Raw genomic sequence first — 23,745 nt, forward strand, 5'->3', positions numbered from 1 at the left:
CACCCTCTCAGATCACCCCACCGCTCACCACTCTCCTTTCTCCTGGCAACCCTGGCCCACAGCCCTCACTGATTCACAGGCATGTAGGGACAGCGCCTCTAAGCAGGGCACCCTTGTGTGAGTTTGTCTCATCCCAGCTTCCTCAATGACTTAAAAGCCAAAGCCCCGTTATTATTGGAAGCTAATGCCTACTGACCTTTGCACTCACAACTTCCCTCAGAAAAAGAAATATTAGTCATTTTATGCCTTTATATGAGAGTTACTTCATAACATGCCTCTTAAGGTTATGGTTCTAATTTCAGCTTTTCCCTCCTTGTAGAGTAAATTATTTCTTTCCTTGTTAAAGGAATTCCATATGTCAATGAGGAGGTCAAAAGAGGGTCCTTATGGGTGCCTGTGAAGCCCGCCCACACACACTTGGGGGCTCCTTACTCTGACTCTGTTGCGTGTAAGACAAGCCCTGATTCCATCGTCCTTTGTCCCTCACCCCTTCCCAAGACCCTGTCCAGCCTTCTGTAAGGGCAGGTGTCCTTCATTCCAATCAAGCTTCTCCTTTTCCCCTTTCCCTGGCAGACTACCTCCAATTCTCCAGGGCCTTCTTCCTCATCTCTGCCTTCACCATCCTCATTATTATTATATGGCTCAGCATCTCTCTCACCAAAGGGCCAGGAGACAAAACCTACATAGATCTGGGCATATCCATCTTCTGTTTCATTTCAGGTACAACACGGTGAGGTTGGAAAAGTTTGTCCCTATAGTCCTTGTAGTTCTTCCCCTCCCAGTGCCATCTCCCCTTCTTTTATCAAGTCATTCCCAGCCTTACATGATACTGCTATCATAAGACCCTTATCTCTTCCCAAAAGGAAGAAAGTTTTCAATAAACTTTTACTCCAGACAGAGCTATTACCTCTGAAAGAGGGGACCCAGAAAAGATGATGCTTAATCCAATGGAAACATCTCTGAGGGTTATCTGTGGGACTATGGGGGAGATATTATAGGCTGAAGGCTCTTCTGGCACCCAGAAAATTACCGTGTAGCAACTTGCTAATTGTTCTGTCTATATTATCTATAGGCTCCACCTTGACAACTTTACTCCAGTCAAAGCAGAAGGCCTTTGCCAAATGGGTCTTCCCATGACCACTACCATGTAATAGGTCTCCACGGCATAACTGAGGCAGTTGAGGGTGATAGCAAGTGCAAAGAGAGGGAAGAGGGTGGAGGCAGAAGGAGGGCTATCATAGGTAGTAATAGCTTTCATTCTGATCCCAGGCACCTGCCTACTCTTCTGCCTCATCTTTTTCCTGGTACAAGTGAAACTGTACAGTAAGAATGTCTTGGAACCCCGTTTCCTGATAGTCTACAGCTTCAATTGGTGGGGCAGTATCTTCTACATGATGGTTGGTGAGTTAAAGCTCTTGTTAGGTAGTGAAGGCACTGCTGCTGCTGCTGCTAAGTCACTTCAGTCGTGTCCGACTCTGTGTGACCTCATAGACGGCAGCCCACCAGGCTCCCCTGTCCCTGGGATTCTCCAGGTAAGAACACTGGAGTGGGTTGCCATATCCTTCTTCAATAGTGAAGGCACAGAAAATGCAATTTTACATGATTGCTCTTCTATCTCCTTTTCACTTTCTTTGGGTTGTGTCTGGTATATTAGAATCTCATAATTTGGAAGGATTCTGCAAGTTTCATTTTCATGTCAATGAACAATCCTTAAGCAAGAGCTTCCAATTTATCTAAAGCATTTTTTCAATAATGATACCTGACCCTGAACAGATGTATTCAGGAAGTAGAGAAGGTAAAGATATAACTGAGCTATTCATAGTTCTTCTGCTCTTTCAGAAGATAGTCCCTTAGTTCCGCTCTTCCTTTGTCATATCAAATAAACTCTCCACCTTTATGGATCTCCAGAATAAAGCAGAGCAATAACACTGGAGTTTGCCTATGCAACACTTCACCTATAATTGTTCTAAGCCACCTACTTACCTTTATTAACTGCAACAGTAGCCTCCAAACCATTGCCTCACACACTCTCTTCATAAGACCCTTTTTAGCAAACGTTCCAAAAAGATGTATGTTTCTTTATAAATATGCACATGTATTACATTACTAATATAATCATTACATTGTAAAATACACTCAAAAGTAGAATTTAAACATTATTTGTTAAAAATATAAAAATAAGTTATTATTTTCTTCCTGTGCCCCAGTAAGTTGGTTTGCATACCTCTGGAAAACATTGTATTACAGAAAAACTGGGACTAATGTTCTGAATTCCAAGCCCCTAAAGATAATGAACAGAATATTCAGAAATGTATTATTAATCAAATCTCATTATAATTAAGTCAGTGTTACTCTTCAGGGGTGTTTGATGACTTGAGATTTTATCTATTACTCCTCCACAATGCTGACATTGACCTTTTCTTTTTCTCTAGGGTTCCTCTCTGTACTCAATCACTTAAGTTCTCAAGTTCCTCCTCTAGAGCAAAACCTCCTCGTGATCCCTATAACAAGGATAAGGGTAGGAAATATAGCCAGAGTGAAATTGAGTCTATCTGAGGGAAATTCGGGTGTTTCTGCATGGGTGAGTAAGGCAACAGAAAGACAGTTAAGTTCAGTGGTACAATCAAGGTCCCAAGCAGAAGCCAAGACAGAGACAGGGCCAGAGACACAGACAGGGCCAGAGATAGGAAGTGAGTCGGTAATATGGGATGAGTTAATAGTTCAGGCAAGGTCAGCTACTGAGGTAGAAGCAGCTGACACAGCAGAGCAGAGAACACAGTAGCAACTGTGAATATGTCAGGCGATAGACCTGACATTAATGAAAAGAAAATGAAGACCAGGGTAATGAAGATAGACTGAGTTGAGAAAAATGATGATAACAAGACAAAAAAAAGTTAATCTTCAATCCAGGGTAGTAGAGGGCAGAGAGAAAATATAAACAAAACAAAACCCTGCAGAGAGATTTCCCTTCAGAGCTGAAGATGTTTGGCTGATCCTGTTTGAAGAGGAGTAGGAGTATCAGAGGTAATTCTGAGAGGACAGTAGGATGACTGTTGAACCACCCCCCCCACTAGATTATGCCTCACTCACTGAATAGGTTGATATTATGGATGAGAGTCATTTGTATGGTTTAGGTCAAAGATGCCAACAACCTACAAATCACAAATAAAGAAAGCTTACTAAAAAAGTTTCCATGTAGTGTTGTATTCTGTGACTAGGAAAGGCTGCAAAAGATGGAGCACCCAATCCTGTTAAGCCTTTCCAGCTTTCCATGACCACAAAATGGAACATCTCAGCAGAATGGAAAGAGCATTGGGTTTGGAAATCCAAACTCATTTTTGGACCTCCCTCCCCTAATGAGCTAGGCTGACTTTTGCTAAATATTTAACTTTCTTTAGCCTTGACCTGCAAGCCTCTGAAATTTCTAGTGCTGTTTTGGCCATAAATGGTGAATGATAGAGAAATTATTCCTGTTGGCACATAAAACCCCAGGTTATTTTAGTAAGTAACTTTCTAGTCAGAGTAATTAAATTTAGTTCTGTACCTCCAAGGCTACTTTTGGCAAGTCACTTCTTATTTTTATTCAGATAGCTCATTAAAAAAAAATATAGGTGATTCTCATGTTTTTTTGACTATTTGCAGGAACTGGAAAGGAAGGGAAAAGATAATAGCAAAAGAAAAACAGACTGTGAAAGAGAGTATACCATCTAGACTCGGAATTTCAGTGAGAGTTTAAATGGTTTTGCAGAGGGGTTGTGGCCTTTAAAACCAGAAGCTAGTTTTTCTGGTTGGCAATATGAATAGTTCACCATGAAAACTCACTCTTAACTCCTTAAACAGTCAATATTTTACTACTTCTGCCTGCCTGTACCTTTTGTGCATGCTCAGTCACATCTGAGTCTTTGTGATCCTATGGACTATAGCTCACCAACCTCCTCTGTCCAGGGGATTTCCCAGGCAAGAATATTGGAGTGAATTGCCATTTCCTTCTTCAGGGAATCTTCCCAACCCAGGGATCAAACCTGTGTCTCCTGCATCTCCTGCATTGCAGGAAGATTCTTTACCATTTGAGTCATTAGGGAAGCCTGTACCTCTTACTAGCTAAATTCTATGGCCTTTAATTTTACCATTTAAATACGGCCTCATTGTAAAGCAATTATCTTCCAATTTTAAAAAATGACCCCTATTTTAGCACTTTTATTTAAAAAGCAATATATTTCTGGAAACCAAAGCAGTTGATGAAATAAATTTAACTTTAGCAAAAAAAGGGGCCTTAACAAATAGTATCCCCATTCCACATATTTTACTTTCTAGAACATTAGATAAGGGACCAGGATTGAAAGTAAAGGGTAAAAAAGTATTCCTGTATTCTTTCTGGAAAATAGGAATTAGCTGATGTCCATATGAAAGAACAGACTCTCTGTGAGGATAGTTAAAATTTTAGTCATACCTTAATTTAGATTACTTAAATCAATTAGATAATTACATAACCAAATACTACTAAGAAGATGTTTTGATGGTTGAGAAAAACCATAGAGAACATTTAGAGCTACCAAGGGAACATTTCATGCAACGATGGGCACAATAAAGGACAGAAATTGTACAAACCTAAAAGAAGCAGAAGAGATTAAGAAGAGGTGGCAAGAATACATAGAAGAACTATACAGAAAAGATCTTAAGATAACCGCGATGGTGCGATCACTCACCTAGAGCCAGACATCCTGGAATGTGAAGTCAAGTGGGCCTTAGGAAGCATCACTACAAACAAAGCTAGTGGAGGTGATGGAATTCCAGTTGAGCTTTTTCAAATCCTAAAAGATGATGCTGTGAAAGTGCTGCACTTAATATGCCAGCAAATTTGGAAAACTCAGCAGTGGCCACAGGACTGGAAAAGGTCAGTTTTCATTCCAACACCAAAGAAAGGCAATGCCAAAGAATGTTCAAACTACTGCACAATTGCACTCATCTCATATGCTAGCAAAGTAATGCTCAAAATTCTCCAAGCCAGGCTTCAACAGTATGTGAATCAAGAACTTCCAGATGTTCAAGTTGGATTTAGAAAAGGCGGGGGAACCAGAGATCAAATTGCCAACATCTGTTGGATCATAGAAAAAGCAAGAGAATTCCAGAAAAACATCTACTTCTGCTTTATTGACTATGCCAAAGCCTTTGAGAGTGTGGATCACACAAACTGGAAAGTTCTTCAAGAGATGGGAATACCAGAAGACCACCTTACCTGCCTCCTGAGAAATCGGTATGCAAGTCAGGAAGCAACAGTTAGAACTGGACATTGAACAATGGACTGGTTCCAAATTGGAAAGGAGAACGTCAAGGCTGCATATTGTCACCCTTCTTATTTAACTTATATGCAGAGTACATCATGAGAAATGCCAGGCTAGATGAAGCACAAGCTGGAATCAAGACTGCTGGGAGAAATGTCAATAACCTCAGATATGCAAATGACATCACCCTTATGCAGAAAGCAAAGAAGAACTAAAGAGTCTCATGATGAAAGTGAAAGACAGTGAAAAAGCTGGCTTAAAACTCAACATTCAGAAAACTAAGATCATGGCATCTGGTCCCATCACTTCATGGCAAATAGATGGGGAAACAGTGGAAACAGTGACAGACTTTATTTTTTGGGCTCCAAAATCACTGCAGGTGGTGACTGCAGCCATGAAATTAAAAGACACTTGGTTCTTGGAAGAAAAGTTATGACCAACCTAGACAGCATATTAAAAAGCAGAGACATTACTTTGCCAACAAAGATCTGTCTAATCGAAGCTATGGTTTTTCCAATAGTCATGTATGGATGTGAGAGTTGGACTAGGAAGAAAGCTGAGTGCCGAAGAATTGATGCTTTTGAACTGTGGTGTTGGAGAAGACTCTTGAGAGTCCCTTGGACTGCAAGGAGATCCAACCAGTCAATCCTAAAGGAAATTGGTCCTGAATATTCATTGGAAGGACTGATGCTGAAGCTGAAGCTCCAATACTTTGGCCACCTGATGCAAAGAGCTGACTCATTGGAAAAGACCTTGACGGGTCTTTTTGGGAAAGATTGAAGGCAGAAGGAGAAGGAGACGACAGAGGATAAGATGGTTGGATGGCTTCACCAACTCGATGGACATGAGTTTGAGCAAGTTCCGGGAGATGGTGAAGGACAGGGAAGCCTGGTATGCCGCCATCCATGGGGTCACAAAGAGTTGGACATGACTGAGCGACTGACGGTTGATTTATAATATTGTGTTAGTTTTAGGTATACAGCAAAGTGAGCTTTATATATATATATATATATAAAACTGACTATGTATATATATATATATATATATATTTATATATTTAAAGGATTCTTTTCCCATGTGGTCCATAACAGAGTATTGAGTATAGTTCCCTGTGCTATACAGTAGGTCTTTATTAGTTGTCTATGTCATATATATTTGGTAGTGTGTATATGTTAGTCCCAATCTTCCAATTTATCCCTCCCCCCGCCCTCACTACTTATAATTTTTTATAGCCAATCTAGCACAATTTCCCGGTCAAGTATTTAGGAATCCCTGCATCAGATTTTTTTTTTTAAGACAGTTTAAATTTACAAGTGGACGACAGAGTGGACAGAGCATTGCACTAGAAATTAGGCAATTGCAGTTCTAGTGCCAGTTCAGCTGTTGGTCACTTTGGTACTGGGCAAGTCAGTTTATTCTGTTGAGCCTCTGTTTTTCCTCCTGTAAAATCAGGACTTCTAAAATCTCTTCCAGCTCTATATCCAGTCAGCTCGACTTGTCTGGACATTCTGAGGAACCAAAAGCATATTGTAAAGATTCTAATTCCCAATGCTCTCTGCATTGTTTATGAGAGATTATGCATATGAAGATTATGTATAACGCCATTGTAGAAGAAAAGTTCTATCTAGATGAGGTCCCTAGAACTCTTAGGAGTGCTGTTATTGTGATGCTAACTTTGAACAAATCTCTGGAAAAAAATGGTGGCAAAATGCCATAAACTCTTGGAGAAAAGCCTCTTTGTTTACCAGTGGTAAACAAGTATGCCTGCAGCTACCTACCATTCTGAAGTTGTTTTGGCTCTGACTGCAAGACAAACTTTTTGGCCTCCAACTGTTAGCTAAGACTTTAAGGCTCACAATTCCCATATAGCCCAGATCTCGAAAGAGATCTGGGTCCATCATTTACTTAAAGTTCTCCTATGACCCATTTCCCTCTGGTTATCTTGCTCTGACTAACTCATACTAGTTTGTTTCCCTCTCCAGCCCATGCCCTCTTCTCTTTTTCCAGCCTCAACACACAAATTCAACTTCTTTGACCCCTTATTCTACAATTTTTCAGTCACACTCCTGATGATCATGTGATCATTTTAAAAATTTATTTACACTGAATAATAAATAGACAAATTAGAACCGGACATGGAACAATGGACTGGTTCAAATTTGGGACAGGAGTACGTCAAGGCTATATATTGCCACCCTGCTTATTTATTTAACTTGTATGCAGAGTTCATAATGTGAAATGCCAGGCTAGGTGACACACAAGCTGGAATCAAGATTGCTGGGAGAAATATCAACAACCTTAGATATGCAGATGATACCAATTTAATGGCAGAGACTAGAAGAGGAACTAGAGAGCCTCTTGATGAAGGTGAAAGAAGAGAGTGAAAAAGCTGGCTTAAAACTCAACATTTAAAAAACTAAGATCATGGCATCTGGTCCCATCACTTCATGGCAAATAGATGGGGAAACAATGGAAACAGTGACAGACTTTATTTTCTTGGGCTCCAAAATAACTGTGGATGGTGACTGCAGCCATGAAATTAAAAGATGCTTGCTCCTTGGAAGAAATGTTATGACAAGCTTGGACAGTGTATTAAAAAGCAGAGACATCAATTGGAGGTTGGATGGTATCACTGACTTAAAGGACATGAGCAAACTTTGGGAGATAGTGAAGAACAGGGAAGCCTGGGTGCTGCAGTCCATGGTCCATGGGTTGCAAGGAGATGGACATGATTTAGCAACTGAACAACAACAAAACTAGTTAGTAATATCACTATGGGCCAATCATAATTTTCCTGATTTTCTTATTCACAAAGAGATTGATATAGAGATAACTAGTATCTCGTTTCACAACATTCTGTGATCCTATTGTGTGAAAAATGTATTTTTAGTTTTTTTTCTGACATGGATAGGCTTTGGAATTTCAGCCTCCTCTCCCATATTTTCATATTTATCCTAACACTTACATACTAACAGTGAAATACAGGTTTATGTTCTACTTCTGTAAAACAAAATGAAGAAAACTTCAGAAAATTTCACATCTCATTCCTATTTATCTGGCATTTTTAGATCTGACTTCTCAGTGATGGCATAAGGTATTTAAACATGGAAAATGATTGCAGTTTTGCCTGGGAAATCAAATGTTTATTTGGTATATACCATATATTTTCCATAGCTATAATAATTGTTAATTACATATTGATCTTTGAAAGAGCAATCTATTCCATTATTAGTTTTTGCTGACTCCATGTTCCTGTTTATTTCTTGAATCTGTTTTTCCTTATACTTATCATCCTGATTACATTTACTGTTAAGAATTAAAGTTGAACTAGGAATTTGGATAACTCCAAAAATAAAAGTTCTTATTCCTTTAAGCTGAAATATGTTAAGAGGATCAGCAAGGGTGGGGGTGGGAAGAGAGAGAGAGAAAGCAAGAGACACAGAGATGGAGAGCAGGTGGGGATAAAAGTATGCCTATATACCCTTTTGCACATAGGCATACTTACACAGGTGGCTCACTTTCACTTTTCTACTTAGACAGACTGAGAGCAGGTCCTTTAATCTCTATGAGTCTTTAATCCTTCTATAAGAATTAAAGTGTATTTGCTTGCTACCTTTTTTGTTCTTTAGAAAATTTTTTAACTACCATTACAGTTATTTTGGCATTTTATATCTTTTTTTTTAAACATCAGTAGTAAAGGGAAAATTAAATTAAAAAAATTACCAGTTATACATACTTATTGTAGAAGTATAAGAAAATATAGGTAAATTAGAAAAGAAAAATATCTTTACCTAAAATGGGATGGTTGTACAACTCTGTAAATGTATTTAAAATCCTTTAATTGTACACTTAAAATGTGTGGATCTTATGATTAGTAAATGAACACTCAGTAAAGTTTTAGAAATTCCCCTGAGTACTCATATAAATCTGCATACAGGACACAGGACCATCCTTTAACTCTGCTTTGCAGCTGCCTTTTCTTCCCTGTTCAGCTGCATAGCATGACCATCTTTCCAGATCAGTTCATAGTTTCCTATCATATAATTTTAAATGGTAGCATGGCTTTTAAAAAAGTTTCTCCCAGTGGCTCAGCAGTAAAGAATTTACCTGCAGGAGATTCGGGTTTGATCCCTGGGTGGGGAAGATCCCCTGCAGGAGGGCATGGCAACCTATTCTGGTATCCTTGACTGGAAAATCCCTTGGGCAGAGGAGCCTGGAGGGCTACAGCCCATAGGGTCATAAAGAGTTGGACACAACTTAAGTGACTGAGCACACACATAACACATGGTTTGTAGTTTGTTTAACCAATTCATTCCTTGAACATTTGGCAGCTAGATTTTGATTTAAATTTCCTTAGGTTAGTTTGCTAGAATTATTTCTACTGCTGGATAAAGGGTATGCTCATTTTAAGATTTTTCATACTTATAAATTGCCCTCTAGAAAAGCTATACGCCTACAAAGTATCATTCTATCCCTGTTTCTCTCCCATCAAAATCAGTATTGTCTCTACCATTATGACATGAAAATGAAATATGTTATTAATTTCCATTTCAATTACTAATAAAGTTAACCTTTTTGAGTCATTTATTGGACATTTGTATTTCAGTTTATGTCAGTCCATTCCTCAAACACACCAGTATGTGTATATATGCATGTTTCTTAATAATTTATGTGAGATTTGTATTCATTAAAGATAAACAATGCTTTGTCAGGTATATCAAATGTTTTCCCAGTTTGTATTTTTTATTTACGATGTTGCTTTTACAGAAGGAAACTTCAAATTATGTAGTCAAAACTATTAATCTTTTGCTTTATAGATATTGTTGTTGGTCCTACTTTTGTAAAGTTTTTCTCACTCTCAGATGATTAAAGATTCACCAATATTTCTCCTACTAATAATTTTCTTTCATTACATTTAGATATTTAATTTGTCTGGATTTTATTTTGATATATGACATAGAGGAAAGATTAATTTGGCAGAGAGAATGAATAGGAAACAAATTAAGTTAGATCTTTATCTTATTTACTGTATGCCTTCTAAGTGTGGAAAACTGTGTTAAATATGTAGTTTATAGTAATAAACATGACAAGATTAGTCTCTGCCCAACCATCTAATTTGGGCCTTCCCTGGTAGCTCAGTCGGTAAAGAATCTGCCTGCAGTGGAGGAGACTCAGGTTTGATCTCTCGTTGGAAGATCCCCTGGAGAAGGGAACAGCTACCCACTCCAGTATTCTTGCCTAGAGAATTCCATGGGCAGAGGAGTCTGGTGGGCTATAGTCCATGGGGTCCCAAAGAATTGGACATGACTAATATTAACTATGTAATTTACCAACTCAGAGAGAAGACAAATATTATACAAATTTGATGACTGCTATAAAAAAGTACTAAGTTCTGAGGTAGTGTATAGTATGTGTGTGTCAGTCACTCATTCATGTCCAACTCTTTGTGGCTCCATGGACTGCAGACCTCCAGGCTCCTCCGTTCATGGGATTTTTCAGGCAAGGATACTGGATTGGGTTGCCATTTCCTTCTCCAGGGGATCTTCCTGACTCAGGGATCAAACCCAGGTCTCCTGCATTACAGGCAGATTCTTTACCCTCTGAGCCACCAGGGAAGCTACTAGTGTGTAGTATGTAGACTAACCAATTTTTTGATACCTAATAAGCTGTTGATTATGAAAAAGGAAATATTTTGATTAGAGTAAAGGGCTTACCTGGTGGCTCACATGGTAAAGAATCTGCCTGCAATGTGGGAGACCTGGGTTTGATCCCTGGGTTGGGAAGATCCCCTGGCATAGAAAAGGGCAACCCACTCCAGTATTCTTGCCTGGAGAATCCCCATGGACAGAGAAGCCTGGCGGGCTATAGTCCATGGGGTTGCAGAGAGTTGGTCACCACTGAGTGACTAAGCACAAAGGAAAGTTCAATTTAAAACAATGACAAACCCATGATCTCAGAGTATCCGTGGGTCAAAATCTGGGTGTGGCTTAGCTGGGTCCTGGGTCTCAGGATATCTCTCAAGGATTAAACAAGGTGTTGACCTTGAACCCAACTGTGATTTCATTCCAATCCCAAAGAAAGGTAATCCCAAAGAATGCTCAAACTACCACACAATTGCACTCATCTCACATGCTAGTAAAGTAATGCTCAAAATTCTCCAAGCCAGGCTTCAACAGTATGTGAACTGTGAACTTCCAGATGTTCAAGCTGGATTTAGAAAAGGCAGAGGAACCAGAGAACAAATTGCCAATATCTGTTGGATCATCGAAAAAGCAAGAGAATTCCAGAAAAACATCTGCTTTATTGACTACACCAAAGCCTTTGACTGTGTGGATCACAACAAACTGTGGAAAATTCTTCAAGAGATGGGGATACCAGACCACCTGACCTGCCTCTTGAGAAATCTGTATGCAGGTCAGGAAGCAACAGTTAGAACTGGACATGGAACAACAGACTGGTTCCATATCGGGAAAGGAATACATCAAGGCTGTATATTGTCACCCTGCTTATTTAACTTATATGCAGAGTACATCATGAGAAATGCCGGACTGGATGAAGCACAAGCTGGAATCAAGATTGCTGGGAGAAATGTCAATAACCTCAGATATGCAAATGATACCACCCTTATGCAGAAAGCAAAGAAGAACTAAAGAGCCTCTTGATGAAAGTGAAAGAGGAGAGTGAAAAACTTGGCTTTAAACTCAACATTCAGAAAACTAAGATCATGGCATCTGGTCCCATCACTTCATGGCAAATAGATGGGGAAACAATGGAAACAGTGACAGACTTTATTTTTTGGGCTCCAAAATCACTGCAGATGGTGATTGTAGCCATGAAATTAAAAGACGTTTGTTTCTTGGAAGAAAAGTTATGACCAACCTAGACAGCTTGTTAAAAACCAGAGACATTACTTTGGCAACAAAGGTCTGTCTCGTCAAAGCTATGTTTTTCCAATAGTCATGTATGGATGTGAGAGCTGGACTATAAAGAAAGCTGAGTGCCTAAGGAATTGATGCTTTTGAACTGTGGTGTTGGAGAAGATTCTTGCGAGTCCCTTGGACTGCAAGGAGATCAAAGCAGTCCATTCTAAAGGAAATCAGTCCTGAATATTCATTGGAAGGACTGATGCTGCAGCTGAAACTCCAATACTTTGGCCATCTGATGTGAAGAACTGACTCATTTGAAAAGACTCTGATTCTGGGAAAGATTGAAGGCAGGAGGAGAAGGGGATGACAGAGGATGAGATGGTTGGATGGCATCACCGACTCAATGGACATGAGTCTGGGTAAACTCCGGGAGTTGATGATGGACAGGGAGGCCTGGCATGTTGCAGTTCATGGGGTCACAAGGAGTCGGACATGATTGAGCGACTAAACTTACCTTGAAACAGGCCTACAATCTCACCTGAAGTCTTGACTTCAGAAAGATTCACTTCCCAGTTCCTCTCAGGTGGTTGTTGGCAGCATTTAACTCCTCCTTGACTTTTGAACCAAAGCTTTCAGTTCTTTATTTATTTTTTTTAAATTCTTACTTAAGGATTCAGTTCCTTACAGGCTGTCGGTTAGAGATCTCCCTCAGTTTCTTGGCATATAGACCAGAAGAATTCAATCTCACCCTGGAATGGGTAATTGAGCTCTGATAAGCTGATTTGTAAAGAATGTCTGTTTGAAGTAAAAAGTAGCATAGCAGTTGTATTGTTAGTTCTAGATTGAGGACTAAAATGAATGTGTATACACTATGAGTTTTTTGGTTGGTATATACTTCCTGCCTATATGTAAATTAATATTATTGTGATTTAATTATTCACAGAGAATTAATTACATTTTGCACAGGAAAAGTTGAAGATGTTTAGAGTGGGCTGAAGTTGAAATAATTTATAAACTTGAGTTGCTCTTTCAAACACATCATGGTTATAGCTTCAAATTGTATTCCATTTTCTCCTTCCCTTCCCATCACACAGACTATATTGTGAATATATTCTTTGAGCAGTCAGACAATGTGGCAGCTCTGAACTTAGCCACGCAAATACTCACAGAAGAATATACACAATCATCTTATTTTTTTAATCTAATGTTGTGGGCTTTATTTTTAACTCAAGAAATTCAATTTTTAAATTATATTTAATCTTTGGCAGATATCAAAAATCTGAAACTGGAATTTGACTGTCAATATTAGACTTTGAAAGTGATAGCCTTAGCCAAGTGCATATATTTTCATTCTGGGCAATATTGCCTCCAAGGGGGCAGAAATTGGTTCTTTGGTGTATGTGTGCTTGAAAAAAGTAGTCTTTTAAGTATGAAGTATAGGTCTAAGACATTACATAAATAGATATATAGTATTTCTGTGGTATTAAAATTTCATGAGAGGAGATGTTTAGGATTAAAAGGTCTGAAAAGTTTCCTTAAGGGATGATAATGAAGAAAGATAGTTGAGAAACACTACCCTAGTGCTAAGCTTAACAAATAAGCTGCCTTGTGTGAAGCTTTCCAATAAGTATCATTTCCCGTATTAGACTGTAAGCTTCTTAGGGATAAGAAATGTAAGCTGATTTTTATTTTCAGTAATGTCTAGCACAATGGTTTATATCCAGTGGCATTCAGTAAACATGTATTTAATTGAACTAGCATGGAACACATCTTCCCCTCCTTGAACCCAGCCTGTTGCCCAATAGAATCCAAATGTGATGATCAAAATGAGTTTAGTAAAGCAAGCAACCTGACATAGTCTCACAAAAATGCTAGGAAAATAATGACAAGCTTTGTTAAAAGAGTGAAAAATCTTCAAAGTAGCATAGCAGGAGGAGCATAGTCTCTGGAAATGGAGGAATTGAGGCTTTAATTTCTAGCTCTACCATTTGCAAGCTATGGACTTCAGACATGTTACCTGTGGAGGAAGAGGAGAGAGGATGAAAAAGAATGAGAAAAGGGAAAACAATATAAGAAGGGTACAGAGAAAGGGACAAGAACATTGTCCAAACAGGCCATGATTCAAATATGCCATATTATTTCATATTTATATGTACATACAACACTCCTTCTTTCCAGAGTATCATTTATTTTTTCTCCAATTCTTATCTCAGGCCACACCTCCCCTAGGAAGCCCTCCTTGACACTTTGTCTGCTTCCCGCACTAATATGCCTTATCTTCTCACTACCCTAAGGTTCAGATCATACATCATTACAGTACTTATCATGTTATAATGTAATTAATGGTTTACACGTTTCCCTCACTAGTGTAGCTTTATCTTCTTACTCTACACATCTAGCACATTGCCTGAGATACTGTTAGTGAACAATTGTCTTGTTGAAGTAACTAATAAAAATACAGGCATACAAGAGTATAGCAACACTTTTCAATAATTTGACAAATGAATAATCTATACTTTTCAAAGGACAACTGCTTTAAAATTGACTGAATAATTTTCTTTGTATATTCTCAGGTCTAAAACAAAACATTTTACAGCTCCTATGTCCAATGATGATATTGTAAAGAGTCCTTCACAGTTAAGTCAGGTAATCCTTATAATGCAAGAAGGAAAATCCTATTATTCTTCCTTTTATTTTTAATGGGAAAACAGGCTCTTAAGTGGTTAAGTAACTTGCTTAAGGCCATATACTTAATAAATGGGGCTTCTACATCTGGAGCTTATGGGGCTGTCACACAATAGTGCATCTTAAAGTTAGCTGAGTAAAATTTACTCTTGTAAAACATCTGTTTGACCCTCTTTACCTGCAACATCCCACATACAATCATCTAGAAGAAAATAGACTCATAGCTCATATATGCAGTTGTTTATTGTTCACAGAAAATTGTCTATATATAACCAGTTTTGCTTTATGAAAAAATGTACTAATCATTAACATGGGGTAACCCTTTGGGACTATACTATTTTAATAACATTTAGAGACAATGTTATAGTTTTAATTATTTTTACTGACCTTTCAAACTCTTTAAAATGAGAACTCGTTCAGTGCTTCAGCATTTGAGTGTGTCAAAACATGCAACCAACATACTAAACTATCTTCTCATGAAAGCAAAATGTGAAGCAGCTCATAAGGAATTCTGGACATAAAGTCATGTATCACAAGGCCTCCATTATTACTTTACTGATGATGTCTGTGAGGGTACAGTCAGGAAGACAGAACTGAAAAACTGGTTCTTGGCACATTGCAACATAACTCTAAGGAGTGGCATCTGGTTCCTGGAGCTGGAAGAGGTGACTATGTCTTTTAAATCACGGTATTGTTTCAAATGAAACAAATGAAAAACAAACAAACAAACAAACAAAAAACAACAACAAAGCCCAAGAGAGAAACAAAAAAAGAAGAGACAAAAGAAAAGTGTTTATTCCTGGATGCTTTGGAGCCAGGTGGGCCTGTCAGATGCTGCTGTTTCAGGGTTCCCTCAGTTACTCCAATCTTCAACCCCTTAAGGCTTTTCCATTTGTTCCTTGCTACAGTCCTTCACTCACTCATGAATAGGCAGCATTGTAGTAGTTGTGTCCAATGTGCTGAATTCCAACATCAATCCTGTCTTGCCATGAACTGTTAAAAGCTGAGGTACCTCTGGGGATGTGAGAAGTGGGTTGGGCATTTGCACTAGAGAAACCCTAGATGAGGGGTGCCATGGAGAACATGCTCATCAGGTCTCCTCCTCCTCTTGCACACAACTTTCAAGTTTTCATGGAGACTTAGAAGAACTGACAGGGAAGAACACTAATCTTGATATAATGTCAGCAAGATTCAATCAACACATTTTGAGGTAAGAAGACAATGTCTATCGGTTTTTAACTTTGCTGTTGATTAGTCACTGAGTGGTGTCCAACTCTTTTGCGACCTCATGGACTGTAGTCCGCCAGGTTCATCTGTCCATGGGAATTCTTAGGCAAGAATGCTGGAGTGGGTTGCCATATCCCTCTCCAGGTGATCTTCCCAACTTAGGTTTAAATTAATTCATTCCAACATGATCAAAAGCTTGGAAGTGTGTCAGTAACGGGTGATACATAGTAGTCTTGAAGCATATGGGTTAGTTGGGGGTAGAGTGATTGGAAAGGATGTCATGCAGAGAAAATAAGTATACGTGCGTGCTAAGTCGGTTTAGTTGTATCTGACTCTGTGACCCTATGGGATGTAGCCTGCCAGTCTCCTCCGTGGGATTCTCCAGGCAAGATTACTGGAGTTGTCATGCCCTCCTCCAGGGTCAGAGAGGGGGAGCAGGGCCGTGGTGGGGGTATCTTCCTGACCCACAGATCGAATACGCGACTCTTGTGTCTCCTGTACTGCAGGCAAATTCTTTACCATTGTACCACCTGGGAAGCCATTGCTGTCTTAGAACAACTCAGTTTAGTGACTTCTGCCTTTGTAAACTCCTTAGCACTTAACATTTGTGCCATTCTTCTTGTTTTGTCATGGTTACCATTTTTATCATTAAACTTTCCTTTAAATTTGTCTCTTTCCCTTAAACAATGATTTCTTAGGTGTTCTCAGGGTTCTTCCTTTTCAAGCTCTGTAGAATGCTTAGGTGCTTTGCACTAAATAGTCATTAATACCTATTGTTTGACCAAAAAAAGTGCCATGTATTTTAAAACATGTTTTATTAAAAACAGTAAGATTGTATCTGCAAGATTAAAGTGGGACTATTTAAATTGAGGATAACACATCTGTTTATTCACTATTCTGTTTTTATTAACTGTTTCCAGGGGGAAAAAACATTGCATACTGTCAATGTTTATGCTGCAAGTCTGGACAAGTAGGCTTGATAGCAATTACTCCATTACAACAAATACAAAGACATATTTTAGAAAAAGGAATAATATCTTATTACAACTACTGAGAATTGTGTGGAAAAAACAGAGGACTTGGACTCTGAAAATTTGGATATGAAAGCGCTGGTGAAACATGGCAAATTTTTGTCTTTTTCCTTACCCATAAAATTAAGAATCTCAACTTCTAGATGCAAACTATTTCATTTAGAATGGATAAACAGCATAGTCTATTGTATAACACAGGGAACTATATTCAATCTCCTGGGATGAACCATATGGAAAATATTGTTAAAAAAGGATGTATATGTGTGTAAAACTGAATAACTTTGCTGTACAGCAGAGATTGGCATAACACTGTAAATCAACTATGCTTCAATTAAAAAAAAGAATCCCAACTTCATGAGCATAAGGAGTAAATTTAAAATATACACGCACTCACTCTAGCATCAGTTCAGTTCAGTTCAGTTCATTTCAGTCGCTTAGTTGTGTCCGACTCTTTGCCACCCCATGTATCGCAGCACGCCAGGCCTCCCTGTCCATCACAAACTCCCGGAGTCTACCCAAACTCATGTCTATCAAGTTGGTGATGCCATCCAGCCATCTCATCCTCTGTCATCCCCTTCTCCTCCTGCCCCCAATCCTTCCCAGCATCAGGGTCTTTTCCAATGAGTCAACTCTTCGCATGAGGTGGCCAGAGTATTGGAGTTTCAGCTTCAACATCAGTCCTTCCAATGAACACCCAGGGCTGATCTCCTTTAGGATGGACTGGTTGGATCTCCTTGCAGTCCAAGGGACTCTCAAGAGTCTTCTCCAACACCACAGTTCAAAAGCATCAATTCTTCGGCGCTTAGCTTTCTTCAGAGTCCAACTCTCACATCCATACGTGACTACTGGAAAAACCAGTAGTTTTTGACTAGGTGGACCTTTGTTGGCAAAGTAATGTCTCTGCTTTTTAATATGCTGTCTAGGTTGGTCATAACTTTTCTTCCAAGGAGCAAGTGTCTTTTAATTTCATGGCTGCAATTACCATCTGCAGTGATTTTAGAGCCCAGAAAAATAAAGTCTGACACCGTTTCCATTGTTTTTCCATCTATTTCCCATGAAGTAATGGGACCAGATGCCATGATCTTAGTTTTCTGAATTTTGAGCTTTAAGCCAACTTTTTCACTCTCCTCTTTCACTTTCAGCAAGAGGCTTTTTAGTTCTTCTTCACTTTCTGCTATAAGGGTGGTATCATCTGCATATCTGAGGTTATTGATATTTCTCCCGGCAATCTTGATTCCAGCTTGTGCTTCCTCCATCCCATCGTTTTTCATGATGTACTCTGCATATAAGTTAAATAAGCAGGGTGACAATATACAGCCTTGACGTACTCCTTTTCCTATTTGGGACCAGTCTGTTGTTCCATGTCCAGTTCTAACTGTCTCTTCCTGACCTGCATACAGGTTTCTCAAGAGACAGGTAGATGGTCTGGTATCCCCATATCTTTCAGAATTTTCTACAGTTTATTGTGATCCACACAGTCAAAGGCTTTGGCATAGTCAATAAAGCAGAAGTAGATGTTTTTCTGGAACTCTCTTGCTTTTTCGATGATCCAGCAGATGTTGGCAATTTGATCTCTGGTTTCTCTGCCTTTTCTAAAACCAGCTTGAACATCTGGAAGTTTATGGTTCACATATTGCTGAAGCCTGGCTTGGAGAATTTTGAGCATTACTTTACTAGCATGTGAGATGAGTGCAATTGCGTGGTAGTCTGAGCATTCTTTGGCATTGCCTTTCATTGGGATTGAGATAAAAACTGACCTTTTCCAGTCCTGTGGCCACTGCTGAGTTTTCCAGATTTGCTGGCATATTGAGTGCAGCACTTTCACAGCATCATCTTTCAGGATTTGAAATAGCTGAATTGGAATTTCATCACCTCCACTAGCTTTGTTTGTAGTGATGCTTTCTAAGGCCCACTTGACCTCACATTCCATGATGTCTGGCTTTAGGTGAGTGATCACACCATCGTGATTATCTGGGTCGTGAAGATCTTTTTTGTATGGTTCTTCTGTGTATTCCTGGCACTTCTTCTTAATATCTTCTGCTTCCTTTAGGTCCATACCATTTATGTCCTTTATTAAGCCCATCTTTGCATGAAATGTTCCCTTGGTATCTCTAATTTTCTTGAAGAGATCTCTAGTCTTTCCGATTCTGTTGTTTTCCTCTATCTTTGCATTGATCGATGAGGAAGGCTTTCTTATCTCTCCTGGCTATTCTTTGGAACTCTGCATTCAAATGGGAATATCTTTCCTTTTCTCCTTTGCTTTTCACTTCTCTTCACAGCTATTTGTAAGGCCTCCTTAGACAGCCATTTTGTTTTTTTTTGCATTTGTTTTCCATGGGGATGGTATTGATCCCTGTCTCCTGTACAATGTCATGAACCTCTGTCCATAGTTCATCAGGCACTCTGTCTATCAGATCTAGCCCCTTAAATCTATTTCTCACTCCCACTGTATAATCATAAGGGATTTGATTTAGGTCATACCTGAATGGACTAGTGGTTTTCCCTACTTTCTTCAACTTAAGTCTGAATTTGGCAATAAGGAGTTCATGATCTGAGCCACAGTCAGCTCCCAGTCTTGTTTTTGCTGACTGTATAGAGCTTCTCCATCTTTGGCTGCAAAGAATATAATCAGTCTGATTTCGGTGTTGGTCATCTGGTGATGTCCATGGGTAGAGTCTTCTCTTGTGTTGTTGGAAGAGAGTGTTTGCTATGACCAGTGCGTTCTCTTGGCAAAACTCTATTAGCCTTTTCCCTGCTACATTCTGTACTCCAAGGCCAAATTCGCCTGTTACGCCAGGTGTTTACTGACTTCCTACTTTTGCATTACAGTCCCCTATAATGAAAAGGACATCTTTCTTGGGTGTTAGTTCTAAAAGGTGTTGTAGTTCTTAATAGAACCGTTCAACTTCAGCTTCTTCAGCATTACTGGTTGGGGCATAGACTTGGATTACCGTGATATTGAATGGTTTGCTTTGGAAACGAACAGAGATCATTCTGTCGTTTTTGAGATTGCATCCAAGTACTGCATTTCGGACTATTTTGTGGACCATGATGGCTACTCCATTCCTTCTAAGGGATTCCTGCCCACAGTAGTAGATACAATGGTCATCTGAGTTAAATTCACCCATTCCAGTCCATTTCAGTTCGCTCATTCCTAGAATGTTGACGTTCACTCTTGCCATCTCCTGTTTGACCACTTCCAATTTGCCTTGATTCATGGACCTAACATTCCAGGTTCCTATGCAATATTGCTCTTTATAGCATACAGTAGACAATAATATATTTGCTCACTTTTTGCCCATTCATTCAAATGCATCCACAAGGCAACACAATAGATACAGTAAATCAGAGAAGCCATTCTTTTGCAAATTTTGTTATAAAAAGTTTTTTCATCAAACGATTAAATCATTAGGACAAACATATGTTCACTTCTGGGTTGGTGGTGATCATTTGCTATTTTTTTGCTGTAATAAGTACACAATTAGGCCAAATACATGTGTCTTGCAATCATGGGAAACACAGACATTTGTACATTGTAAATTTGTCTAATTGTAGGAGGGCATGCATGTATGCTGCTTCTAGATTCAGCATTATCTTACCACACATTGTAGATAATTACTTGCATAAAATCTCTGGCTCAATAATAAAATCTCTAATTCTGTATGCTAGAAGAAAAAGATAAGGTAGAGAGTGTATCTTAGGGTGTTGCAGTCAGAAATATCAGGTTCCATTTTTGGTTATCACTATTTCTCCCAGACTTCTAATGAGGCATACAACCTCAATTTCTCTAAGCCTTATTATATTATTTACCACATAGAACTGGTATGATAAGATCTACCTCTCAACAATGGTGTAACCTTTAATTGTTGCTTGTAATAAAATACAAAGTACACAGATGGTGTTAAAGAAATGCGAAGTATTCAAGTAGCTTATTAGAATCTCTTTGCACTTTTGCTAAAATTGAATTTTAAATTAAATTTATGTTAAAATTTCATTTTCTTACCTCCTGCCTGGTAAAACACAGAAACAATTAAAACATCAAAAAAAAAAAAAAGCAAAAAGTGGTGCATGACAAAGTGCTATTTCCATTTAGTTTTGGAAACAGTGTTTTGATTAAATCATATACAAATTTTGAGGGAGGTGATCACATCCCAATTTGTGTGAGATCTCTCAGTTTTAGCACTGAAAATTCCACATCCCAGGAAACTCTCATTTTGTGCCAACAGGGACAGTTGGTCACTCTAGTGCCCTACCATTGCTAGAGGTTTTTCCATAGCTTACAGCTCTATTACCTGCCCTTTGAAAAAGTCCAGTGCTATTTTAATTTCTATTTATTTGAAAAGCACTTGCATATTTTTCCTGCTGGAATTTAGTTCATAACTATTTGGTATGCATATAAATATTTATGGAGTTTTACACCATGAGTAGGTATTTAATAAATATATACTAAAAAAAAAAAGGACATGGGGACAATGTGAATACCTAATTATAAAACAATTATTCTTTTGGCACCAAGGAAATATTAACTTGCCTATTTTTTTTTCAAGGAACTTGTTTTAACCTCTTGTTTACAAACTCTTGTACTTCTACCCAGTAATCTCCATACCTGAGAAAGCAATGACACAGGCAATACCTTTAAGATCAAGTCACTTAAAAAAACATTGTATGTGGGTCATCCTTTGGCCAATTTGGGGCCAGAGAGAAGTTGTTATACTGGTTTCCTTTAATAGCACTATACAATAACCTGATTCTAAGATATTTTTAAAAACATCAATAGAGCAATGCTGAAAATCTCATTATACCCATGAATAGGAGACCCCAAAATTAAGAAGCACTATGGTTTTGACCAAAAAGGAGCCATCAAATGGTGGAAACAGTTTCAGAGAAAAAAGCATGCCAATTTTCTTCCCCGGAAAATAAGGATGACATAGGCCATATACATGTAAAATCAAAATAAAATCAACTACAAGGTTATAAATCCAATTTATATTTTTTTTCCCCCAAAGATGCAAGGTGACTTATGATACTTTTTAAAGTTCTAATTTTGTGAACATATAACTAACTATGTGCCAGGCACTGTGTCAAGTGTTGTAAATATATTATTCCATTTGATACTCACAAATAATTCTATGAGAATAGGGAATTATCCTCCAAAGTGAAGCTTGGGCTTCCCTGGAGGCTCAGATGGTAAAGACTCTGCCTCTGTGGAAGACCTGGGTTCAATCCATGGGTCGGGAATATCCCTTGGAAAAGGAAATGGCAACCCACTCCAGTATTCTGGCCTGGAGAATTCCATGAACAGAGGAGCTTGGCAGGCTACAGACCATGGGATTGCAGAGTAGGACAGGACTGAGCGACCAACTTCACTTCAAAGTGAAGCTCAGAGAGGTTCAGTAATTTGTTCAAAGTTACAGACAGCAGCTGGAGGGGCAGAGGTAAATTCTGCTCTATTCCTTCCTATGCAGCTTCTCAACATTGTTGACATAAACACTGGTAAAATTCTATCTAGCCCTACCTTCTCTTGACCTTCAGTCTTGTATATTAGTATGTAGAATTGCCTTCTCAGTATCTCTACCTCAATGTCTAACAAGCAACTCATTTTTAACTCATTTCAGTAAACACCGTTGTTCACCCTGTTGCTCAAACCCCAAATTTAGGAGGCATCCTCATCCTTTATCACAGAGTCGGACACGACTGACGCGACTTAGCAGCAGCAGCAGCAGCTCATCCTTTATCAACCTCACTGTCAGGCCATCAGCAAATCTGTTGGCTCCACTTTCAAATTACACATGACTCTGAGCACTTATCAGCCCCACTGTCACAACTCTAGCCTAAGCTGTTACCATTATTCACCTCAACTTCTGAGATAACCTCCTAATTGGTCTCTGCTTTCATGGTCTATTCTCCAAAAAGCACTGTTAGTTTTTTTAAAAAGAGAGCATATTATTTCATTCTTCTGTTTAAAATCCTTTAATGATTTCCGTTGTAATAATGTAAACTTCTTAAGATGCCCTACAAGGTCCTACTGGCCCTCTACCTTGATTCGTCCTGACTTAATCCTTTAACACTCAATTTTTGCTCAGTATGCTTCAGTCACAGAAGTCCTTATGATTTCAAATTTCTGTGATGTAAAGTCATGTACTTTGAGCAGATTTGGAAGGGCAGGGTTGGGGATTTGAAAAAAACTGGTGAAGATTCCAAAGAGTTGCCTAGAGTGGCAGAACAATTTAGAAAAATTTAACAGGGCTGCTGGGTGGTGTTGAGGCATCAGGTGTGGTAGGTGATTGGAATTTAATAACAGAATGCATGTCATCATGCAAATTTCTCCATTAGTGGTCAGCTGCTCCTATCAAAGGGGAGGATATGGATGGTAGGGTTCAGTCAAGATAAGTAAGTAAGTAAGTTCAGTCACTCAGTCGTGTCCGACTCCTTGCGACCCCATGAATCGCAGCACGCCAGGCCTCCCTGTCCATCACAAACTCCCGGAGTCTACCCAAACTCATGTCCATCGAGTCGGTGATGCCATCCAACCATCTCATCCTCTGTCGTCCCCTTCTCCTCCTGCCCCCAATCCTTCCCAGCATCAGGGTCTTTTCCAATGAGTCAACTCTTCGCATGAGGTGGCCAAAGTATTGGAGTTTCAGCTTCAACATC

At 38.9% G+C, this 23,745-nt stretch overlaps 1 protein-coding gene across 3 annotated transcripts in view; it reads left to right on the plus strand.

The window, feature by feature from the left end:
• The window catches only part of LOC145512501 (transmembrane protein 202-like), a 32,010-nt gene that overhangs the window by 1,681 nt on the left and 6,584 nt on the right, over window positions 1-23,745 (plus strand). For 2 of the 3 annotated variants that reach the window (XM_081506347.1, XM_081506346.1), the window contains exons 3-5: window positions 574-720; window positions 1,270-1,401; window positions 2,433-2,949. In XM_081506347.1, the coding sequence (XP_081362473.1) occupies window positions 574-720; window positions 1,270-1,401; window positions 2,433-2,782 (629 nt within the window). In that variant the 3' untranslated portion in view covers window positions 2,783-2,949. Of the gene's footprint in view, window positions 1-573; window positions 721-1,269; window positions 1,402-2,432; window positions 3,025-23,745 lie in introns of those variants that run through there. The other variant, XM_081506348.1, reaches the window with a different exon arrangement.

Source organism: Giraffa tippelskirchi, chromosome 7 (genome assembly GCF_054371585.1).
Source record: "Giraffa tippelskirchi isolate mGirTip1 chromosome 7, T2T-mGirTip1v1.2.pri, whole genome shotgun sequence".
NCBI lineage: Eukaryota > Metazoa > Chordata > Mammalia > Artiodactyla > Giraffidae > Giraffa > Giraffa tippelskirchi.